Here is a 25,634-nt window from a genome sequence, read left to right on the forward strand (position 1 = left end):
CCACAACTCATGGTTGTGGTCAATTGGAAGCTAGCTAAGGACTTGATGTATAATGTACTATAAATTAAGTGGCCCTACGGATTAAACATGTTCAGCTCAATCAACAACGGTGAATTATAGTAGTACAGTACATATTTGACTTGTGGACCTGGTTGATTGTTCAATAAAATGATTATCAAATTGTAAGGGTAAATAATAAATAAGTGGGCCAGCAAAAAAGATGGAAAAACTTAAAGCTTAGACGAGTGTAGAACATAATATTACATATTATATATATTTTTTTTGTAAATCTTGCATACTTTTCTTTCTTTCAATTTGTTGCCTCTTCTTATAGAATGACTTTCGAAAACCCTCAAAATGGAAACAAAACAGAAACCAAGAGTTGAAAATTATGGGTATGAATGGTAGGCCTTTCTGATCAGCAAGGATCAGAGTGAGAAGGCATTTTATTGTTATTTTTGTCAAATATGGTCTTTGGCCTATATATCAGAGGTTCTACTCACATCTTCAGGTTGAATGGTCATAATCCGAGAGAATTCCAAACGAAACTTATAAAGATACCTGAACTCTAGCAACTATATAGGAATTAGTTACATTTAATTTAATTATTATGAATTATGTGATCATATATAACTTTTCTTTATATATAATCAGGAAATCAATCTGCTGAACATTGATTAAATTGTTCTTATGATTCCAATTGCTCAGCGATAAATACGAGTGTAAATCAATCGACCATTTAAAGTTTAATAAACTTCTATTTTAGTTTCTCAAATTGTAAGTATTGGATACTTTAGTAACTAGTTTTACAAAATTTTAATTGTAATTTCTGACTTTATAGAATGATATTTATTATAATTTTTTTAATATAAAACAACAATGAAAAGGCTGAAATATGTTAAATTTAATAGTTGAACTTGACTTTCTTGAAAATTGAGCTTGAGTTGAACTCATTATAACTTGTTCAAGCCTTTTATTTTGAGTAAAATTTTGTTTATTGTTTAGTACTTAACAAATACCTTCCTGCAAAAAAAGTAAAGTAAAATAATAATAAAATATAGTTTTATTCATAAAAAATACTTAAATTTGTAAATAAAATATTTAACAAAAATAGTTGTTTTGTAAAAGAATATAATTAATTAAAATATAACTCTTAAAAGTCAAAATTATATAAATATGTAGATTTCAAACTTATAAAAAATAAACTTAGACTTATTTTAAATAATCAAACTTAACTTTAAATTTAACCTTATTTATTTAATTAAAAAAAGTTAAACAAGTATTTAATAAGTGAAACTTAAATTCGGATATCTCATCTCATTTATACCCTTCATCAGCCACAATATAATATCCCTTGTGCAAGACAATATTTGATCATGCATTTGATGGCTGAGAATGACTTCGATTTTCTCTCTCCTCTTATGGTGTGTTCACTCTTTCCTTTGCAGTGTGTTAATGGTTTTTGTCTTCAAGTTATTTATTGAAAAATGTGAGAAAAATAATAATTTAATGGTTTGGGGTGATAGAGAATGACAGACACCTGCCATCTGATGGACTGAAGTGAGTTCTCATTTCGATATTTGTTGATGACCCATGGACGTGTTTTTGGCCATACAATCTTCACTTCACAGCCTTTATTACTTGTTGAAATCAAATTTAGAATATTTTTTTCAAAGTCAGTTTAAGATGCCACAAACTGTATAATCTCTTATTGCATTTGAAAACATACTTGGAAGGGAAGCAATAAAAAAATGAAATTGAAGTTTCACATTTATGAAGGGAAGCACGTTGCAGGAGGAAAATGAATGTTGTCTGCTGCTACACAACAACTTCAAGTGATAACAACATTTGTGAAAACAATGCAAACAATCTTTTAACCAGATTTACGTAGACCTTTCAGATGCCAAATCAAGAAGCTTACGGAAGAACTGATGAGGATACAACGGTGGTTGTTCTGCTAGTGCCTGAGATATGCATAAAATGATATAGTCAGAATCATAAAACTAATATACAGGTGTTTGTTCTTATGTTGTCTAATGACTTGAGTAGAGATGCTTCAAATATATATATATATATATATATATATATATATATATGAGGCATTTCAAGTGAAAGTTGTGAGACATTAATAATGACCATTGACAAAAGAGAGAAGAAAGTGAATAGTAGAGTCTAAGCTCTTTATTTTGATCCAATGACCATTATTAATGTCTCTCACCTCTCATAATAACAAACTCTTCTCACTCGGAATGTCTCCTATATATATAATGCATCTTATTTTCAGGTCATTTAGACTTTACAATATGCCAACTGCTTCTAAATGTAGTGTAGAACACAAAATTCCCTAATTAAACCTTTATATGACAAAAGCACATGCTCTGTGAGTACCTGGTTCACACACTTGAAAAAATTAAGAAAGAAAAATAATAATATCATGGTAAGAATTCACCTGATGAATCAAAACAGTTGAAGGTGTCATTCCAGGCACAGTATTTACCTCAATAATCAAAACCTACAAATATTGAAAGTTCTCTAGGTATAAGATGAAAGATAAATCACTGAAACAAACAAATTCCGGTATAAGACAAAGTAATCTTTTGACTTCAATGAGTTGATGTTTGATGATGACACTATCATAAGGATAGACTCTCACAACAATGCAGATCGCATATATCAGCAAAAAAACAAAAAAGGAACGGTTATCAATTGAAGTTTCTTATAGGAGTTTTAAAGCCATCTCAATAACCGAAGTACTTGATAGTTAGGAATACATCAACAGGCTTTATAATCATTCTAAGAAGCTTGAAATATATTTTGTTTTTGAGACCATTGACGCATGTCTTATACTGTGGCTATACCTTTTTGATTGAGTAGATAGCAAATAGACAGATGAAAAATGTGGAAAAGAATGAAAATATACGGGATAGATAATAGAAATGCTTTGAGGAGAAAGAGAAGGGGGAAAGCATGTCCCAACAAGGAGTTCAACAAACCTCTCCGCTGTCAACATTGACAAATGCATCAATACGTGAAAACCCTTCCAATTGTAAAGTGTTTGCAATGAGTTCCATATGCTGTTTACATCTCTTCAAAGCATTCTCACTGTAAAGAGAAGAAAAAGATAAATGTCGTTCAAAATCACTTCAAAGAAACCTACAGATATTTGACTAAAATAAATAGGCAAATACAAAATGACACATGAAGGAACTTTACACATGTCCACCTAAATACAAAATTAGGAAATTTGCATCCCATAGACACTGAATCTTGGACCAGTGTCAAGCATAGTAATGCCAATTGCAGCCGTCACCACCATCGTTAAGTGTAGGTGAAAAAGAAGTTGGATTTATGTTACCAAGCAATGTATTTCAACAAATATAGTGATCAATATTACTAAGAGGTTATTGTTAGGTAACCCCCACTAATAGTTAGCTATAATGTTAGTTAGGGTCATATTAGTTAGTTACAATATATTAGTTAGTTAACCTTAATTAGTTAGTAATTTGGGATGGTTGAGATTGTAAAAGAAATAAGACATATTGCCTCTGTAAATAAGACATATTGTCAATTGTGGGAGAATTAGGGTCTTTGGCTTAGGAGATGCAATCCTTGAAGAACTGTTGAGTGTGTGTTTTATTCGGTCATATTGGTAGTTTCTTCTTGTATTTCTTAATAAAGATACCAGTTTCTACCACTGGCATTAGAGTTCTGATTCAGAGTTATGGGTGAGGAAACATCTCAATTCTTGCTTTCAACCTTTTAGTAGTTGATTTCAACCTGGAGTGTTTGTAAATTTTCATCACTCAAGTGGTTGAGCTGTGTGAGATTCTTGAAGGAATATCAAGTTCTTGGACATAAATCTTGGAAAAAACAAGAAGATGGTTTCAAACAAGAAGTTGGAGAAGCGATTTGATGAGATGCAGCAGGAAACAAAGGAACAGATGAATTTGATGAGACAATCCATCGCAGCACTCAAAAAAATGACGGAACGCAATATGAAAGGTGACCCAAAGGATTGGGAAAGAGCATACAAAGACAGAAGCATAGAAGAACCCAGCAACTGAGGTGCAGGGAACAATTAATATCGTAGAACAGATTGAAGAGATAGGTGATGCATATTCAGTTGAGTTGATGACAAAAAGCGAATTTAAGAAATGGAATCAAATTCTTGACATAAAAGACTAGACCCTGCAAAAGGTAGTGAAAAACTTTGATAGTCATCAGCTTCTTCCATTTGCAATAGTATAATTTTCAATAGAACCTTGGGTTCTCAATACATTTGCAGAGGAGGAATGGAAGTTATTTTTGGCTGCATGATGGAACTGGAATGGTTATCATGCTTCAATCAATTGGAATATCAGTTGGACTTTATTTCAGCAACTTCTCAAGGCACTTACTTAATACTTAGGAATGCAGCAACTGAGGTGCAGGGAACCAATAATATCATAGAAAGACAACAAAAACAAGTATTTCAAGCATGAAAAATAAATATGGACGAGATATTTATTTGTTTATAAAATTTAGATGTTTATAACCTGTTGATCCATATCTATCTTCCCCTAAAAATATGTGGCTTAGAAGTTGTGTGGATTATCAAACTGAGAAATGAATATATGCTTCCAATTTCAGCCAAGCTGTAAATGGTAGTTAAGGTACTAAGTTGATATCGGGTAGAAAGCATCAACCCTGCCACAAGTTGTGCTGAATTTAAACATCAGCAAACTGATAGAATCAGCTCTTAATGAGTTCTTATCACATCAAAAAGCTAAGCACTTGTCAAATATTGATTTCCAATGCTAATGTAGTGATAAACGTCAAAAAACAAGGTAGACAAGAAATTATGAGCCATATAAAAGGTTTTGTCACTGGGATGTGGAATCTCTTTAACATACCTCATAATTGACAAGGGAGGTGGAGTCAGATTGATGCCAGTCCCACCTGCCAAGCAATATACAAATATAGGATAAAAATGAACCACTGTGAACAGATAAAGTCATGATAATGGAAGGAAAATTATAAACTAAAAACTAAAGATAGAATAAGGGGGATCATAAATACTAACAAAAAAAAAACAAAAATAAAGAATTATGGCTCAATCAACACAATTGTGCTCTATTAAAACCATATTTGTAGTAAAACCATTAAGTAGTGATCTTTGCAAAGGATAATCCTACAGTTTTCTTAGTTTTCCTCTCCCACTTTTAATTCTACTAACATCCATTTGATTCACTATTTTCATTGAAGCCTCTATTGGTCTTCTCTCATGAGTCATGACCACCATATACTGTATATTATCTGAAAAATCCTTTGATTCCAGCAACTTTTAAGTTTAGGATTTTCCTTACAGAAACCAAAAACTTCATGACTTGAATAATTTACAAGAGCATGGATGCTACTTTCTAGCATTATCCTGTAGTTTCTATGTTTTTCCCACTTCAATTTTACAATGGAAATCCTCCAAGTGTGATTGATTTTATTTAAGCTAAGAAAACTTGCATAAAGGCCATGTTAATTGCAATTACCTTCCATAAAACTAAGATTAATGTTAAATTCTAGGTAATTCTATGAAAACAAACCTTGAAACTTCTCCTCTAGAGACAAAATATCGCCAGTTTCCTTGACAGTTACACTAGGACTTAGCGAGTGCATTGATCCATGTTTTCCTATGACACCAACTGTTATTTCCACCCATCTACTGTGCCCTTTCCACATGAGATCATGACCAGTCTCATTCTTAAGTTTGGATGTCACAGTTATTTCATCTGTCTCAATGAAAGGTTCAAAGATCAAGTGTTCTGGAGGAGGGTTTGGCATCTCAATCATACCATGTGCCTGTACATTAATCAAGCAAGAGAAGAAAAATCATAAAGTCAAAGTTGAAGAGCTCATGTACAATGCCAAATCCAAAAATGGTTAGAACAAATAAAAACATTTGTAATGCACTGTATGTTAACAGTATATTACGCTTATGATGGGCACAAAAATACTATAAATACTCGTTAGGACCATACCATTCATTAGTCATTACCCTTTTTTAGAAAGTGTTTTTTCTTCCTCACACTCTCATTAAAAGGTATCAGAGTTAGAGTATTCACATCCCCTCCATATTATAACCCTAATTCCTTAACAAATGAGATCTTGATGACTACATGATGTTATTCCTTATCCCATACCTTTGATAAATTATTTGGAGGAATCCTTAGTAGACAGTCCTCCAGAGCTTTGACATATATTGCTAGGTCCTTGGAACAGCTGAATGAAAATAGAATGAACCAGTAAAGTAGTAAAACATAATTCCTGTAATCCTTTATAAGCATACAATAATCAAATATTCAATAACCTTTAATTATTAATATCATGAAACAGGGATACAAACCAAGTGATAAACCTACCATAGTCTTGCAACCCCAGTTGAACATCCATCTTTTGCTGGTTTCACACATAATGTTTCACACTGTAGCTTCTGGGTGAGGTCACCCCATATATCATTTATGGGATTATTAAAGAGAGCATCTTTTTTCCTGACGTCCTTATTTATGGTAAGAACTCCCGAATTTGCAAGCTTTTAGTGACAGGATATTATAATGCAGAGTCAGAGAAACAAGTAAAATTGAGAAAAGTGGTATGTAAGAGAAGTGTTCTTGATATTTAATAAAAATATATTTGAATTAGGGAAACATACATGTTTTAAGGAAACAGAAGTTGCAACTTTGTCCATACAAATCTTTGATGCCATTGCGCCAGGACCTTCAACCGAAGATAAAAAAGAGAACAAAAGACACTAAAAATTTTATGTATAACCTGAGTAGTGGATATCGTTATATTTAATAGTCTCATATATTAAGTGTATATTATAAACAAACCTGTGTAGGGCACTCCTTCAGCATCCAGCAAAGATTGAAGCGTGCCATCTTCTCCAATGCCTCCATGCACTATAAGTAACAAAGAGCAAACACTGTAAAGACATACACAATCAGTTCCATAAACATGCATTCCATGAAAGTTGATCGACACATTTAAATCATTAAACAACTGTTAGAATAATGTATTCAGGTAGGTATCACTGTTTAAACGAATAATGAGATTCCTTTTTAAACAAATTCAAAACATATTACCATATGACTATCATTGGCTTTACTGCATGAACCTAACAATCTTTTCCCCTATAACCTTTCCTGGATCTAGCTTAAGAACAGAAACTTGTGAATATCTAGAAACATCACATGAAATTGACTTTTGTGATAATCCCTGAAGCACAAACCATGTTGACTTTGACAGCTAAGAGTGCATCTCCAATAAAATATAAATAGTGAATATGAAAACCTTTTATCAAGCATCAAAGAAGAAACTGAAATTAAAAATTTAATCACTAGAGAACACCATTTGGTTTTCATACCTGCAATAAAAACAGTTGCCTGGACTTCCTTGGCTAACTTGATCCATTGTCTTAACGAAAATTTTGCTGGTAGTTCATCAGCTATATCAAACCCTGTGAACCAATTTTGATCCTTCAAGCCCTTCATGAGATCATTCATTACATTCTTCCGTAGGTTAGATGTTATTGCAGCACGCTCTGGCTCAATTGCTTCTATACATGCAGCCAACACCTCCTCAGTAGTGTGTCGTAGCACAAGAGAATATCTATACACAAATAATTACCACTGAATTATTTCATTCCAACTACATTATGAAGAGGTCACACGCATAAATCACAGTCAACACAAATATTACAATAATGGAATGGGTGCCTATGTCAAGCTCTTGTAGATAAATTGCTGGTTCTAAACTGGAATGTACCAATAATTGGAGACATTTCTGGATTGTAGTTGGTAATTTGATAATCCTATTAAGAAAAATGATTTTTTACTTTCTTGAGCATAATATAGTTCAAGAGAAAACATGCACACACAAAAATAAATTCCAAAGGAAAACCTCATGCCAGTAATTAGTTCAAGGTTCAAATTTGAAAGCATAATATAACATTCTTGTCAAGGAACAACTCTCTTAAAAGCTTGAGCTATTAGATAGCAGTTCAAGAATGGTTTTTGATCTTTTAACACACTTCCTCATTCAATATTCCTTTGGGCCTGAAGTATACATTTCCATTGTTCTTGGTCTTGAAATTTAATTAAATTATGAAGAATGGGGGTGGCAAAGATCAATCTTCTTCACTTGGTCATTGAGGCTTGATATCATGCCAATGACCAACTCTCCTAAAATAATAACATGTGGAAGTCTAGGAATAGTTTTATATCTGTCTTACAACTCTAAAATCAACAATTTGTTTCCCATATGCTTATCCAGAAATCAAAGACAAATCCTGAAGTAGAGAAAAAACCAATACTTACGGCAATGACCAAACTGTTCTATTCCCTACATCGTCAGCTTTCTTTCCCATATTGACATTAGATGCATGGTCACTTGTTGGGGAAAGCAAGCATGGAGTTACTTCAAGCTGTAAGAACAATTATTTTAGTCTCTGATATATCGTGCATACAGACACTAATCTTTTCAGGTAGTAATTGCCATAAGTTTACAGAATGCAACAGCTCTTACTTCTAAGTCATAGGCAAATAGTCTGTATCAACTGTTAAAATATAAGCCAAAATATGAAAACACTTCCCTAAAATGATCCCTTCCCCACTTGGCCTCCCCTCCAAAAAAAACAAAAGATTTTGGGTGAGTTATATTTGTGACATCACAACACATGATGATTTTCAAGGCATGAAAATAGGGAATAGCTCAAACAAAATAAGAATCAATAAAATCAAATTAATGCTTATACATCCATTTTTCTTAAAAGAATTGAAAAGAAAAGAACATTAAAATTTAAAGCTGGAGGACACTTTAAACTTCAGTAAATGGATTACCAAAGCATTTTCTAAAATGTAAACTGAAGAGTAACTTTAAGTTCTTCCTAATTGTGAACACTTACATCATGGAAGGCTAGCAAATTGAGCCAGACATTTGTACCACTCATAAGAGATACTTGCCGTTCCGATGTGTCACCTCCAAAAATGACAAAAACTTTTCGAGCTCCTTCACGGCGAGAAAATGACTTGTTAACTTGAAAGGATTTTGATCTGCTTGGAATCTGACCTGATATTCCGCTAACTGATGCAAGATTGGGAAACCGCAAGCAAGCATGGTGAATAATGCTCCTAAGGATGTTTGTATGGGAAAAACCAACCTGAATAACAGCATTTTTAGGTAATAAAAATAAGAAAAACAAAAACAATCAATTTTATCATCTAGAAGTGCTTTTCGTTAGAAATAATAATTAAAAAATAAAACGTTGAATGGGTTACAAAGATGAAATGTTAAGTAAATGTGAGTTAAGAACCATAATTTCTTAGTTAAGACAGTATTTTATGGTTTGTAACCACTTGACATTTAGTGACATAATAGAGCAACTATTTGATATAAGTTAAGGATCATTATACAACTATTATAAATAGTGGACTATACTCATGTATTTTGTGTGGCAAATAATAAAATCCTCCTATTGTATTTTTCGTCTCTTCTTACCTTTAACACTTCAGGGTTTTGGGACTTGGGAGATACATTTATGTAACACTAGGTAGCTCCAGCATGCCCCATAAAAGGAAAAAAGAAATCTAGCATGTCTTAGAAACACACTAAAATGAAAAGTCAATTTAACACAGATAAATACAGACCAACTACAGACACATGAAATTATGACAGAAATACCTCTAGAAAATGTATGGAACTATGGATATTCAATGCAAGAAACATGATGCAGACACACCATAAGTACCTTAGAAGCTTGCTGAAATAGAAAACTGGTTTGTTCCATGCCACTGATCTGAAACATGTAATGCTTTGAACATTTAGCACAGTAGTGAACAACCAAAATTAGTAGTAAAACTGCTAAAGAAAAAACTGTATTCCTCCTAAAGAAGAAAATCATCTCACCAGGTTAATGTCCGTGAATATTATGGTACCAGATTGAGTCCTTCCAAACTCTCTTTCTGAAGATGATAACTTGGAACCTAAATTTGGCAAAAACCATCCATCAATTCGTGCAAAATCTTTCAGGCAAAGCCGTTGAAATAATAGAGATGCTCCTATGCGAATATTCTCAATTACATCCAAAGGAAATCGTGGTGGAGTGTGATAAGCCACCTGCAGATAATATATGCTTCATCTGATTAGGAAGATACCAGCGGACATCAGCTGAAACAAGATATTAAATATAGTATACTGAAGGTAACGAACAAAAACATGTCACTTGCTGCACCATTTTAAAGAGCAAGCAAGCATGTGCAGTATATCTTGCATGCATACATAACATATTCACACTGCCACTGACCTGTTGGGTTGGAAGGTACTTCCTACGGTAATTAAATATTGCATCATTCTCTTTCACATCATTTGCGCCACGGAATTGAAGCTCTACCTGTTCATCTAAATTACACTATTACTAATGAACATAAAATATTTATTAGGCAATAGCCAATTGCAATGTATAAACTACTTGAGTAAATTCACATTGACATTGGCAGCTACAGAACTGAAATTCTCATGTATATACAACCAATTCCAACTATTATACTGAATTTTCTGTCATAAGTCATGTTCAATTACGGCCTTGAACTGCATTCCAAAATAGATCATGTTTGCTCAAGTGTAAAACTCCTTTCATTTTCTTCTTCATTTTATACTTTTGAAAAGGGAACTCAGCAAGGTCCAGTTTGGTTCACTGGAATGATTTAGTGGGAATGAGAAGGAAAGAAGTGGAATAATCTTTATCAGTTGAATATCTTATTCAGTTACTAGAAAAGAATGACTATTCCATTCCAAACCAATATTAGGTAATTGTTACACCAAATTAAATAAGAATAGGAAAAATATTTTGGAACGACAAAACTATATTTTAGTTGGCATGGTGATTGTGGCAGGAGTGGGCGCAGAGGATATTTTGTCATTTTAGAAAAGACTACGCATAAAGGTAATTTCAAATCAATTTAGTTCAAATAGAATGACCATTTCATTCAATTTCGGAGGGAATAGTAAAATTCACATTCCCTAAAGAATGATCATTTCTCATCCTTAAGATTTTCAAAGATTTAGTTCATTCCTTTTCCCTTTATCATTCTCACCATGTTCATTCCATTAAATCAAACCGGAACTGATACTTTCTTCTGTCTCTTTTAATATACTTCCCCTCCAGACTAATGTAACAAGCATGAAGATTTTAGAATTGCAGCAAATAAACCAGAAAATCTCAAGGGAGAAAAAACAAAACAAACCTCAGTTGGAAGCAGTACAACAGGGCAACGATCTGAACCAGATGCTACATCAAGGACAATGGCTGTAAACTCACTCCCTCCTTCAAGAAATATTTCTATTAGCACTTTACTGTCAATTCCCTATCACATTCAAAATCAATGATCAATACCAAAAGTGCACATATATTATGCTTGGTGTACATTTTTTTTTTACTTAATATACTTTTAGTGAAAATGTACTCTTTAATTTTCTCAATCATTCTCCTTGACTTTTCTGCATATTCTTTATAGCTCTTAAATAGAAGTTGTCACATTATACCTCAGACATAATTTCATTGGCTTTTACAAGAGAATCATTCACACCATATGCAACTCTTACACCAATGCTTGACCCTCCTCTTGTTGGTTTTACCTGAAACATCAAATTTTATAACATCAATACGCATAAGAAACTGCTTCCCAATGAATTAACAATGAATGGCTAATGACTTAACTAAATCAAGTGCCTTACCACTACTTTCCCCATGTCAGGGTCCAGCTGGTGTTTTTTAAACCATTGTGATAGCTCTGATTTGTTTGCTTCATACCCCTACTTGACATCAAAATGTTATAAGTAAATAAGAAAATATGGATGAATTGATGTTTAAAGACAAAAAACAATTTCATAAACAATTAAATGTGAGTTAAATCTTATATAATACAAATATAGATGAACATTTCCATTAAGCTTGCACATCCAATTATCTAACATTTAAAAACATTAGAACATACAAACTTGTATAACACACATTTAGTTATTGTTACAAGGTGAGACAATATCCTTGTCAAAACACAATTTATTATACCTGAACTAAGAAACTGGGTACTGTTACAAATCCCTGCTTCCTGAGCTCCAATGATGCTTTATACTGACGATTATTTTAAGGGAAAAAGATTAGTGTCAGAGCTATAGTCAAAGTCAGACTAGTAAGTAGCAAAAGATTAAGAGAGGAGAAGAAGAAAGTGATCATCTTGCTGTATATAAAGTAAATTCAGGATGTCTAAGTTTTTAAAGTGTCCATAGTCCATACAGCTTTTCCCATTGATTTTCTCATATAGCATAATTAGCATCAAAATTTTGCATCCAAAAGTTAGTAAGTTGCATAATCTAAATCCTAAATAAGGCCTTTAAGTTTCAAGTGTATTTCAGGATTTGGCCTAAGATTTCAAATAACTTAATTCTCCATAAATGATTATCATTAAAAATATAGAACCTAATCTAACTATGTTGGGTAAGAAAATGTAAATCAATTTTAGAGCTCAAATTTAAGGGAACAAAAAACATATACGAGAAGAAACATAACAAAATACATATGTCCTGTACCTTGTCAAATGCTTGGCAGCACTCATTTGATCCCGTGCCAACAAATGGAACATTATGCTTTTCCAGCAATTCCTATTAATATTTATCAAAGAAAAATACCATTCATAAATACATGAGTTCATTATAACCAAGAGAAATTCCTCATATATATACTTCACCTGAATGCCACCATCTTCACCAAATTGACCATGTATTACTGGAAATACTATGTCCACAGCTGTAGCTAGATGTTTTGCCAAGTCAGTCAAAGTCGGGAAACTTTGGGCAAGGCTGCAAATTCAACAAGTGCCATCTTTACTCACAATTTCAGGGGTAAATTATTTCAAACTATATTTTTAAGAGTATTAATTCAATACTTTGAAGAGAAAATTATGAAGAAAGAATTATTAGTAAAAACATATTCATTTTAGGAACATTTAACCATACAAGTGATTATTAAATCAATAATCCTTGAGCATTGTTAACAATTTGTTTTCCTAAATTGGAAATACTTTTACCCAGACTTGCTGTAATTGTAATTTTCCATAACTTGAAAGGGTACACTAACCTTTCAAGTTTAAAATCAAAATCAGCAGGGGTGTTGGAATATACCTGTAAACAAGATATGGAAATGAGAAGAATGGCTTGGATGGTACAAACAACTTTTCCTTTTCTTTTAATCTTTTTTCGTTTTCCATTTCAATTTGAACTAAGTTATTTAAAACTTAACAGTAAAAACTATGGCCTTGTAGTTTTAAATCAAGAATGTGATCGATTCAGCAATAGATAGTTGAAACTCGAAGCAACACCACTAGCAAAAATAGCAAAGATAGAAAGTTTATACACCCAAAACGCAATCAACAAAACTAGATACAGGAAAACAACTTGCACATTTATAAGATAATCAGACATAACCTCAAATAAGAGATCATGGAAATTCTCAAACCAGATCCCAGAGGTGATCATCAAATAGATAGTTCCCTTATTTTTTCTTAGTGGAATTTATTAAATTAGAATTGCATATTACTAGCAACGTTTTTAAGGAATAAGGAAGCATTAAGTAGGCCAAAGAAGAACCTAATTTAACTAGTATTTTGCCATATTTGTGTTGAAACGATGACTTGTTCAGCATGGTTTTGATTCAAATTTTCTACTTCCTAACCAATCATTATACCTGAATATAGCATGATTAAGATCAGACTTTCTCGCTGGCTCGCAGCTATATATAATATATAACCATCAGTTTATGAAATGCTGTAGTCCAACAGAAAAAAAGTTCCTGCAGCAAATTTTTTGGAAACATATATTATACTAACCTGAGCAGAGGAAATTGCATATGCGTTGAGATTGCAATCAATATAATAGCAACTCACGTTTAAATCATCTCCCTGTCAGATACCAACAAAAAAATGAAACAAATAAATAAGAAAGAAATAAAGAAAACAGAAAACACCCCTCAGCAAATTCCTAATTTAGCCTATACATTTTCAAAGGAACCGTTTCTCTACACACCTAGCTCTTTTTTTATTTTATTTCTCAATGAAAAAAAATAAAATAAAAAAACCTTAACATCAAAGATGATTTTAAGTCATCAAAAGTGGTAAGATTTAATTGAGAAAGCAGGTATATATTACATGAAATATATAAAACTGTAATAATTGCTTACTTTTTCGACAAAGGAATTTTGCTTTTAGATGTTAAAAATCAGCTCAAAAGAAAAATAAAACAGAGAAAAGAAAAAAGAACGACTCCAATACACAACTCACTGTTAGAACAACAAAAACAAAAAGGAGAAAGACAGAGTAAACACTACACACTCTCTGAATTGCAACATAGTAGTCTAAACATACTTCAATTTAGCTTGCCCCCTCTCAAACGATTTTCAAACACGAAACACTGAGAATAATCTTAGAACATAGAAGGCAATTAATTAAGGAAAGAACATAATTAACTTGTAAGAGCACAATTAAGTTTTATTAACAATCCAAGGTTTAATAAAATTTCAAAAAAACTACAGAGACATTATTTAAACAACTACAAACTATACCATACACGGTTATATACAGAGAAAAAATGAATAAAAATAAAAACAACTAAATATGCTATGACATGCAATATCAAAATTTAATAGTTGAAACAGAGAAAATGAAAAGCTAAACCTGCAAGTGATCAAGAACTGATCTTGCAGAATTGAGGGAAATTCCTCGCTCAGCAGAAGGACCACCACATATGAGACCAACCCTCAACACCTTCCCTTCCTCCTTACCCTTCTCAACAACAACACCACCAACGACCGCCACCTCACGTGAAGAAGCACGTGGCACAGAAGTCACACGAGTGGCATGATGACACGTGCGCTTCAACCTTAAGAGTTTGAGAGAGTTACCGGGCGAGGCCAATAAGCGAGTGGCACCACCGCCGTTGTGGCGGAGAAGGGCCAAGTTGGAGGAAGTGCTGGTTAGTGATGACGAGGCCATGGAGCATGTGATGTGAGTGAGTGTGTTGACGTTAATGTTATGTGACAGTGTTACTTATGCTGTCATGTTATAGAGAGAAGATGCCGAACATTTATATTATTATATTATTATCATTATTAGAATGAAATAACAATTTGTGAAAGGTATATGAATCCATGGAGAAAAGCAAAGCACAGAAGTGGTTGCATGTGGACATCACTGCTCACGACAGCAACTCTGTTTTTGCTTCGGACGGCAATACAGATAAAATAGAATGGATAGATTATGCATCCAATGCAGTTTTTTTTTTTTTAATTTCACAGAGAGTTAATTATATATTTTAATTTTTTTATGGAATAAAAAATTTTATACATTTAGTATTGAGATTAAATTTATTTTATAAATATAAAGTATTTAATAATTTATTTATTTATTTAATAAGTTGAAAGTTTTGCAGAGGGTTTTTCGTCTGAATAGGGTTAAAATCAAAACATTTTATCCGTATGAGGTTATTTGATAAGAAATTCCCTGCCTGGGGTGAATTGTGAGTGTCGTCAAAACGTCTGGCGATACATGATCAAGTATCGGCTGAAAGAATGCCGACACAGGTGTCAGACCCCACAACTGAGAGCGGTTGTAACGGAACCGCTCTCTAAAACGGACTTTTGAGAGCGGTTAAAATTGAACCGCTCTCTAAAACTGACTTTTGAGAGCGGTTCAGGTCGAACCGCTCTCTAAAGCGACTTTTGAGAGCGGTTAGAATTGAACCGCTCTCTAAAACTGACTTTTGAGAGCGGTTCAAATCGAACCGCTCTCTAAAACGGTCTTTTGAGAGCGGTTAGACCTGAACTGCTTTCTAAAATTCACTTCTTAGAGCGGTTCAATTTGAACCGCTCTCAAAAGTCATGTGTGTCGGTTTTATTTATGCGACACTTGTGTATCGGCTGAAAGAATGCCGACACTATCTTCCTCCTATATAAAGGCTCCCGCCGAGCATTCTGCTGCTACATTCCGCAATTGTGAGGAGAGGGGACGAAATTGTGAGCTTTTCTGCTGGAAAAAAAAGGTTAGAATGTTATTAATTTATTGTTTTAAATTTTTTTATTATTGTAAATAAATTTGAATTAATAATTTTACTAAAAATAAAAATATTTGTAGTAATAAATTTAATTTATTTAATGTTAATATAATATTATTAAAAATATAAATGTAAAAATATATTATTTTAATGTTGTGGTAATTATTTTTGTTACTATTTGTTTAGGTAAACTTTTTTAATAATTTTGGTTGTATTTTTTAATTTGATACACAGGATGACTGAAATTGTGGTTATTTTATACTGGAATGGAAGAGTGTACGAAGGAAATGAGGGTATCATATTTGAAGGGAATAAGAAAATGATTAAAATAGAACGTGGAATTACTTTTGAGATGTTGAAAAAAAAATACATACAAAATTGAAATTGTGCAATAGTAATGTAATTTCTAGACTAATTTCACGAATTTTAGTTGATTCAAGGAGTGGAAATTACACAATTTTAGATGTATGTGATGATGAAGACATTGACTGTATGATAAGTGCTTGTGAAGAACGGCATGATAGAGTAGTTGAGTTATATGTGGATATTGCGGTTGGTGAAACTTCTCATGTAGGTGAAAGTTTGTTATGTTTAAATGTATCACTCCCAACTGTGTCTGTTAGTGACAATGAATCCTCAAGTAAAGGAAGGTACCTAACTGGGACCCTGCTACTAGAATGATCAGCTAACATAAACTCACCAATAAGTCTCAAAATATATGCTCTTGCAAAGCGAGTTAGCTGAATGGGATTTTGGTTGTGCAACCCAACATGGGAAAAATGCTCATCCAACCAAGTAAGTTTCAAGCTGCTCCCCATGAATGCAGAATTAGGTGGTCTAATTCCCAATAAATCTTCAACAATTTGTGCCCTGTCACCTCCTGTAGGGGCAATAACTGGTCTTCCATCAATACGAAGACCCATCTGAATAGCAATGTCTTGAAGAGTAATAGCACACTCTCCAGGGGGCATATGAAATGTATGGGTCTCTGACCTTCATCTTTCTACCAACGTTGTAATCAATTGGCGGTCAATAGGAATACTAGCCAACTGTGCTACTCTAGCAAATCCTGCTACTGTCAAATGAGGAATAATCTCTACTGGTACTCCCTCCATGCCAGCATGTATGAAATGACCTCTTCTCACTCTCAATATTGGGTGTTCACGACCATCCCAAATATGCTCTGAAACATGAATAGACTGATAGCACAGTAATGAACCATCCTCGGGGTCAGGATTTAACACTCTACTATGAGACGAAGATGATGCCATCTAAAATCTATATATACAAAGTAAACTATTTACTTCAAATTTATAATATAAGCAACCAAATTTAATAAAAACAATATTATTTTAGTATTAAACAATTTGTACCTTCAAATAATATTTTTCTAATTATATTTTTTTGTTATTTTAAGATAATAATATTTGTATAACAATAATAATATCATCATCATTTTTACTTTTAAATACAGTTTTCTACATAAATAAAATGAAAAATTAATTTTAATTTATTTATTTTCCTATTTTTCTTTTTCCCTTTTTTTGTTTTTTTACATGCATAAAATTGTAATTTATTATTATTGATTAAAATCATTTAAATAACTACAAACTTTTTAAAATATTCAAATGTCTAAATTAATATTGATCTAATATTTTTATTTTCAGTCATTTATATTTTAAAATAATATTTTTAATTTTATTTAACTTACATTGCTTATATATTCATCTTTATTTCACTTAATTCCTTATATTTTTATAATATAAATTTATTAATTAATATTTTTCATTCTTATTATTTCAATTTTATTTTGTTATTCATAATTTTATACTTTATTAACCTTATAATAATAACATACATAATTTTTCCTCATATATTTATTCAATTTAATTCTTTTATATTTCTTATTTAATTATTTTTTACATAAGTAACAAGAAAATTATATATTTTAATTTAACTATTTTTCTATTTTTCTATATTCCTATTTTTCTATTTTTCTATATTCCTATTTTCCTATTTTTTACATGCATAACAAAATCACTATAAATATAAATTTTTACTAACCTCCTTTTGCTAAGAATCTACACCACCGAAAGTCCCTCTCACAATACCCTGGACCACCACAGATTGCAATTCCTGGGACAAAAAACGGAAACAAGAATAAATATTTTATATTTATATCTAATATACACTATAATGTTTTTTTCTTACCTTTCAAAGCTTTAAAACTTTTCCATTCAACTGCCCGGCTTCTCCACTCCACCTCCAGCGTTTGCGCAGTATGTTTGCAAAAAATTTTCACCGAAGAAGATGAATAACAGAAGAAAGATGGAGGACTGGACCAATGAGTGTGTGTCGGTCCTGAACAACCCGACACTAGTGTGAACCGCTTTCTAACAGTACTTTTGAGAGCGGTTCATTTACAACCGCTCTCTTAAATTGATTTATGAGAGCGGTTCATTTTGAACCGCTCTCAGTGCTGGGTTCTGGCACCTGTGTCGGCATTCTTTCAGCCGATATTTAATCATGTGTCGCCAGACGTTTTGACGACACTCACAAATCACCCTAGGCAGGGAATTTCTTATTAAATAACCCCATACGGATAAAATGTTTTGATTTTAACCCTATACAGGCAAAAAACCCTTTTGCAGACATACAACTAGACAATGTACTCTCTTCCCATTTACACAAATGTTTTTAATTATTAATAAAAATCTTTTATATTTTAAAATAATAATTTATATACTTTTTGTTTAGTACTGTTCTATTTAATACTCATTCATATATTTGTACATCTATATATTACTTTTAGTCTTACTAATTAGTATCTTAAAAGTATTAATCAAATAATTAAATAAAAATATATGAAAATATATAAATAATATTTTAAAATTTATAATATTTTTAATACATTAATAATATTGTTTTTATTAAATTTATATTTTATAAACATTTTTTATTTCTCTTTTTATACTCTGTGCAACCTAAAAATTGTGTATGACAAATATTATTAAATAAATATATTCTTAATTTAAAATTCTGAACTTTAATCAATTTAATTCAGGCTTAATATATATACACCTGACACGTTATTGAAGATGTACTGTAAAAGTATGGTTTACTTCAGGAAAGTCAGTCCTAGGTGAAATTATTGTGCACTTGTTAATTTATTTTAAAATACACGTGTCAAAGTTTTATTGATGGTGGTACCTATCTAGTTGATGACGTGGTTCTCATTTTGACATACCTTTTTAAAGCAAAATTACCATTTTGTTGCTTAATCCTAAAGCTGTCAAGTTGGGCTTTCACCAATGTTCAGCCTAGATGTTTTGGGCTTTCACCAAGCGTGCGTTTATTAAAAATTGACTTATATATGTATGTTAATAATTATATGCATAAGATTATGTTAATTACAATAAAAATGCATTTCAATACCAAGAGAGAATAGTCTTAGTAATTTGAGTTCTTATATATATAAAAAAATTTAATAATAAATTTATTTATTACATTTAAATGCGTGATTTAAATTGACTCTGAATTAAATTAAATAAAAAAAAATATTTTAATGATTGTTATGAGAAACATTTTTATATTACATATATGAATTGTTTAATTTTATTTTTGAATATTGATTTATTATACAAAATATTTAAAAGTTTCAAATATGTATAACAAATATGTCCTTACAAAAAGGAGAATTATAAACTTTTGGTGCATAGAATTATAAATGCATCTTTACACATCATTAAGCCTAATTAGTAGTTACGTCTTTTTTAAATAAGAGAACACTTTTGGTAGTTTCTGTCTTCATTTTGCCAAATGTACACGTAACATGGTGTCATCTTCTTTTGGCTTTTTCACTGAAAAAAGACGGATACAAGAGGACGACACCATTTTCATTACTTAAAATATGAATTATTCCTAGCTTAAATAAAATTTTAATCTTAAAAAAATAATTTTTATTTAATTTTTTCTAATATAGTAACTTAAAAATCATTCTTTATTTTAATTTAATTCTCTTTTAATAATTTATTGACTTACTTCTATTTGCTAATACAACATCCTTGTTTGTCTGTGTAATTTTAGTGAAAATGACAAAAATAAATGTGTCATCAACATTATTATATTATTATATTCTTCACGGTGAGTTTTTGATTTGTTTTTGTTAAGAGTTTTTCTTCTTCTTCTTAATATTTTTTTATTTGTCTATTTCTCATTTTATCATTTATCTTAACATTATTATATTCTTCATGATGAGTTTTTAGTTTGTTTTTGTTAAGAGTTTTTCTTCTTCTCAATCATATTTTTATTTGTCTATTTCTCATTTTATCATTTATCTTATCTCCATCGTTCTTTTAGATGATTTTAACATCCTTCGTGTTATTTTAATAAACAATAGAAAAATGTCTTTTAAAAAACATACATTAGGAACCATTCACTGAGAAGTTTTTTTAATTGAATGATTAAAAATGTAACACAATACAAGCTAAATTTATGAAAAGAAATATTAATAATTTGATGATGCACATCTTCCTCTTTCATTCTTCCTCACACTACATAAATTTGTTTACTCTCCATCCTCCACTAGCAATTGTGCCATTAAGCACCGCCACTTTTCATTTCAATTCATGCCTATAAATTTTGATTCATACCACTAAGAATTTGCAAATGTTAGAATCCTTTCTACAAAAAATATTTAAAATTTTGAAAAAACAATTAACAACAAATATTACATGTTTTTCATTTATAAAATTAATAAAAATTAAATTATAAATATTAACGAACATTCGTATGTAAACAAATTAAATTTATTAAAAAGTATATTAGTAATTTGAAATACATCTCCCTCTTTCTTTTCTTCTCTGTCTTTCATTTTCACTCACAGGATATAAATTTGGTTATTATCTACTTTCCATTAGCGACTATGCAGTCGAATACCACCATTTTCCATTTAGTTTCATGACTATAAATTTTGATTCATATCACTGAGAATTTGAAAATAACAGAATTCTTTCTAAAAAATATATAAAATAAATTAAAAAACATTGAAATTAAAAAAAATGAAAAATATTACATATTTTTTCATTTATAAACTTAATAAAAATTAAATTCTAAATAAATATTGACAAACAATAAAGATGTCATATTCTGGAGCCACAAAATGCTTCCGCATATCATATGGGATTCGTTGGTGCGCTCCATAAACTCGGTTAGTATTGATGACTCACTCAACTCCATCCTGTAAAGAAGACACTCAATTTAGCACAGGTATGCTATTTTTCCCTTGGGCTACTTTGCTGAAAAAACAACCCTAACTTTATCATCAGAGTGCATTTACAAGGACTTCCTCCTCTCTCAAGCCCCCAAAGAGAAGCTTCACAACATCAAAGTAGAGGTCTATCATTCATTCAGAGAACTTGGATTATCTAAATTTAACATTACATGTTTATGATTGTCTAAATTTATCTAAAACTTGGTATGCAAAATCAACATGTTAATATCATATTATTTAATAATTAGATTAATAAAATTTAATATTATAAAGTTATTAAAGAGAGTAACAATAATAAAAGTTACTCTTAAAGGTAATTTGATTGCCACCCAAATATATAAAAATTTAAATAAAAAAAAAACTTTCATTACATTGTATACACTACTTTTATTTAAATATTCGATATACTTTTTCCTTCGTCACTTGTGCAAATATATATCATGTCATACCCATGTTAGATTCCTGTTAGCTTCAAACAAAATATATGGTGAGATAATTAATTTTTAACAATTAAAAATAAAGAAGGCTAAATGAGAACAATTAAAAATTACAACACGTTTTCTAGATACGATAAGATAACTTTTCTTATCCTATCTTATTTTTAGGATTTGTTTAACTAATAAAATAAACTTATCTTATTCATCTTTCTGGTATAAACTTTAGACCATAGGAAGTTTGGATTAGAAATAGAAAAGATAACATGTTATCTAGTTTGTTATCTTAGTGTGCATTAAACATAAGACAAGATATAGGTCTATCCTACTTTTATCATCTTATCTTTGTTTTTATGTAACTATCATAACACACCATTTCCTAGCATATGATGTCCACCAAATAGAATTTAAGGAGAATAAAATTGTACATGGGTTAAAAAGTATAATTAAGCCTAATACATTATAATTCACCAAAGGAATAGTGACTTTCACTTATCTATCAAATAGCTATATAGCGGCAACCAATTTTATTAGAAAACACGATAAATTTACATTATGAATTTCAAGACAAGTTTACCCGTAAATATATAACAAACCAAAAGAGAAGTAAAAAAAGTTAACTAAGTTATGGAATGTATATCCACTGCCCTGAGACTACAAATAGACAGAAAGAAACAAACAAACAAGAGAGAAAAGTACGTAAAATAAAGGGTTAAGCTTAACCATCAAATTTTAGCTTAAGTTCACTCGATATAATAATAAAGATCCAAAGAGAAGCCCAGAAAATCATTTCAGATTTAAATCCCTATTGGGTGTATTTGGCAAACGGCAACAATAAAAAAAAAGTCGTATATGATATATGTAACACAACAACAAAAGAAGGGGGAGGAAGTAGAAGAACACCTTTTGTGGATGTTTTCTTGTAGCAATGGGCAGCATCTACAGCATTTGCAGCATCATATTTGTTATCTAACTGTACTAGATATCATTGCAAAAGGGGGATCATATAAAACCCAACAGCACAAAACTCAGCTTCTAAAGTCAGAAAAATCATAGTCACCCTTGTAATCAACCTTCATATGACATTTAGATGATTTGACGAAGATTCGCCTTGTCCCCTGCACAAAATTGTGATCAAATCATCAAACCCATTAACCTTAATCGTACACACTACAAATTCTCATGATACTTTAAAATATCAAAACGGAGAAAGCTTGAAGCTTTTTGCTCAAGGTTCAAGGAAAAAAAGAAATTAAAAATGCCCAGAACTTCAAATACGGAAACTAATAATTTGGGATTTCATACACACATATTAACTTTACATACTACAAATTCCCTTGATACTTCAAAATAACAAAATCGAGAAAGCTTGAAGCTTTTTGCTCAAGGTTCTCGGTTATAAAGAAATCAAAGTGGCCAAAACTTGAAATATTAAAACAAATAATTTAATATTTGATATTTCAAAATCCCAAAATTTCAAGGTAAACACTCAAACCCACACTACCAATGTAAAACCAAAAAAATAAAAATAAAAATGGAGACTGTCGGTTGTTTCTAAACAAAAAACGAGTGCCAAGAAATTTAATATTCAAAAGCGATAACTTGGGGGTTTTAAAACATCAAAACTCGTGCATTTACAGTAACACCATGATGGTAATGATGCATGCATGAAGGGAAAAGAGCAGAAGAAAGGCATTAGATAAAAGTAAAGTGGAGTTAAAGAGTGTGAATGAGAGAGAAAAGAAAGAAACATGATTTGGCAAGTTTGAAGGAAGCAGCAGATTGTGGAACAACTGAGCAGCATCTTCATAGTTGGAACCGAACAACGCGCAACAACATTCAAGTTTGTTCTCTGCTTTGTAGGCAAGTTGTTGTCCCCTCGCTATGGATCATCCATTGAGGAAACACTGCTTTATCTTCACCTCTTTACCTTTCTTCTTGCGATCAATGGTTCGTATTGTTCATCAACATTGTCATTTCCCATTTGCCAAGTGCCAACGCGAAAGGTGATCAATCAACGATCCATAAAAAGTGGTGCGTAAAAACAACGTTGCTTAATGCATCCTGTTCCTGAGTTAAGAAGCAGTGCTTCCCAAGCCCTGGTTCCTGGAGCAAAACCTTTTGCAACAATTTTCTTGGTCAATTCAACAGCTTTAGTACACAAGCCCTTTTGGCACATCTGAAAAATGATATTATCAAATGTTGAAGATCTAGGATATAAACACTTCTCCAACATTTCCTCCAACAGAAGACATGCTTCACTAGGCTCAGCTTTACCAACCAAACCATCAAGCATGATCCTGTATGTATGCAAGTTGAGCTCAACACCCTTCAACACCATCTCCTTCATTATCCCCCTTGCCTTACCTAAATCCCCTGCTACACACAAGGCAGCCAATAGAGTATTGTAAGTGACCACATTCGCTTTGCATCCTAATTCATCCATAGAAGCAACAATCTGAAGTGCCTCATCTTCATTGTTCTGCTTACACAAACCATTTATATACACATTATAAGTATAAATATCAGGAACCAGTCCAAATACAAGAATTTCATCAAACAGTTCATCTAACTTCATATATTCCGCCTCTGCTACCATCCCACTCAAGACCATAGTATAACAAACAATATCAGGTTTAAGTCCATCTTCTTTCATCCGGTTCAGAATCTCCAAAGCATCCATACCCCTCCCTTCCTTCACCAAGAACTTAATCATATTTGTACTATCCATGACACTAGGACAAAATCCTAGTTTTCTCATATCCCCCCAAATAACCAAAGCCTCAACACTGGTCAAATCCTTTTGTTCACACAATGATGATATTATCTTATCTTCTCATCCAAATTATACCCATCTTCTATCATAAAATTCAGTATCTTAATAGCATAATCCACCCTCTTAATTCTACACAAGGCCTTGATTCCTCAATGCGAATGTTCATATGCTGGCTCTTTAACAAGATCTGGGGCACCATTTTGAGCCATTCTCTCTTCCTACAAAGGAGTGAGAGAACCAAGTTCAATGAACAAACAGTTGGTGTGCACCTCAACCTAGGGATTCTGAAGAACAATTCAACAGCATCTTGGACCATGTTAGCAAGACCATAGAACCTAATAAGGTACACAAAGATGAATTCAGGTGTTTCAAACTTCTCCATGTGTTCAAGGTGGTCAAGAACAGGAGGAATGTCCTGCAATTGGGAGGTGTTGGTTAAGGTTTTGAGGACAAAGTAGTAAGCTTTTGGAGTTGGGTCACAGCTATAACCTTCGAAGGAATCAAGAAGAGTGGAGAGAAGAAAAGGGTAAGGAAGGTTGTGTCTTTGGGGTTGTTGGGAAGAACCCATTTCAATGGTTGCTTGTTTGAGGATTTGCATAGCTTGTTCTTCACCAAAATTGTGGTGCCATGAAGTCTTGTAAGGAGAGTGTGGCCATTTTCTGAATTTTCTGAGGTATTTGTTGGCACTCTTGGATAGAGGGTGTCTCACCATTTGGATATGATGAGGAACAGTGAAACAACATAGAATTAACTGAGTAACCAACGAACAGTTTTTGTACGAGATATTATCAGACCAGATCTTAGCTATTTTATTTTGCTGTGATGGTGATACGGGACCTCTTCTATTCTTTAAAATCTCCATAAACTCGCTCACTTCAAATCATTTTTAAGATGCACGAAGCATATGCACGCGTTTGCATTTAAGTATATTTTGATGTTATTAGTTATAACTTTTAAGTTAAATTTATATTTATAAAATTTTAAGTTAAAAGACATTCTGAATGCACAAATGCAATTTTTTTCT

The 25,634-nt window shown here is 31.8% G+C and overlaps 1 protein-coding gene and 1 pseudogene across 1 annotated transcript; both read right to left on the minus strand.

Moving 5' to 3' along the window:
* Nucleotides 1-1,689: 1,689 nt before the first annotated feature.
* LOC113862715 lies at nucleotides 1,690-15,135 on the minus strand. Its single transcript, XM_027495855.1, has 24 exons — nucleotides 14,754-15,135; nucleotides 13,911-13,982; nucleotides 13,163-13,206; nucleotides 12,774-12,885; nucleotides 12,616-12,687; nucleotides 12,098-12,160; nucleotides 11,764-11,841; nucleotides 11,572-11,664; nucleotides 11,274-11,393; nucleotides 10,334-10,420; nucleotides 9,937-10,146; nucleotides 9,779-9,826; nucleotides 8,936-9,190; nucleotides 8,349-8,455; nucleotides 7,397-7,641; nucleotides 6,864-6,932; nucleotides 6,683-6,747; nucleotides 6,393-6,562; nucleotides 6,174-6,252; nucleotides 5,577-5,832; nucleotides 4,893-4,938; nucleotides 2,994-3,102; nucleotides 2,450-2,512; nucleotides 1,690-1,964 (listed from the first exon to the last, which is right to left on the minus strand). Exons 1-24 carry the CDS (start codon nucleotides 15,069-15,071, stop codon nucleotides 1,884-1,886), a joined length of 2,862 nt encoding a protein of 953 aa, XP_027351656.1. The 5' UTR covers nucleotides 15,072-15,135; the 3' UTR covers nucleotides 1,690-1,883.
* Nucleotides 15,136-16,694: 1,559 nt separating this feature from the next.
* On the minus strand, nucleotides 16,695-25,322 carry LOC113862456 (annotated as a pseudogene).
* Between the last annotated feature and the right edge of the window lie 312 nt (nucleotides 25,323-25,634).

Source organism: Abrus precatorius, unplaced genomic scaffold, assembly GCF_003935025.1.
Source record: "Abrus precatorius isolate BTA unplaced genomic scaffold, Abrus_2018 Scaffold3, whole genome shotgun sequence".
NCBI lineage: Eukaryota > Viridiplantae > Streptophyta > Magnoliopsida > Fabales > Fabaceae > Abrus > Abrus precatorius.

Bases quoted from the DNA above. Each gene is read 5' to 3' on its own strand.
- LOC113862715 (XM_027495855.1), bottom strand. From the start codon at position 15,071: ATGGCCTCGTCATCACTAACCAGCACTTCCTCCAACTTGGCCCTTCTC. The intron at 6,933-7,396 runs GTATGAAAACCA...TGTTACTTATAG, and splicing joins GGCAACTGTTTTTATTGCAG to TGCATGGAGGCATTGGAGAA. The intron at 1,965-2,449 runs GTGAATTCTTAC...TGCATATCTCAG, and splicing joins CAACTGTTTTGATTCATCAG to GCACTAGCAGAACAACCACC.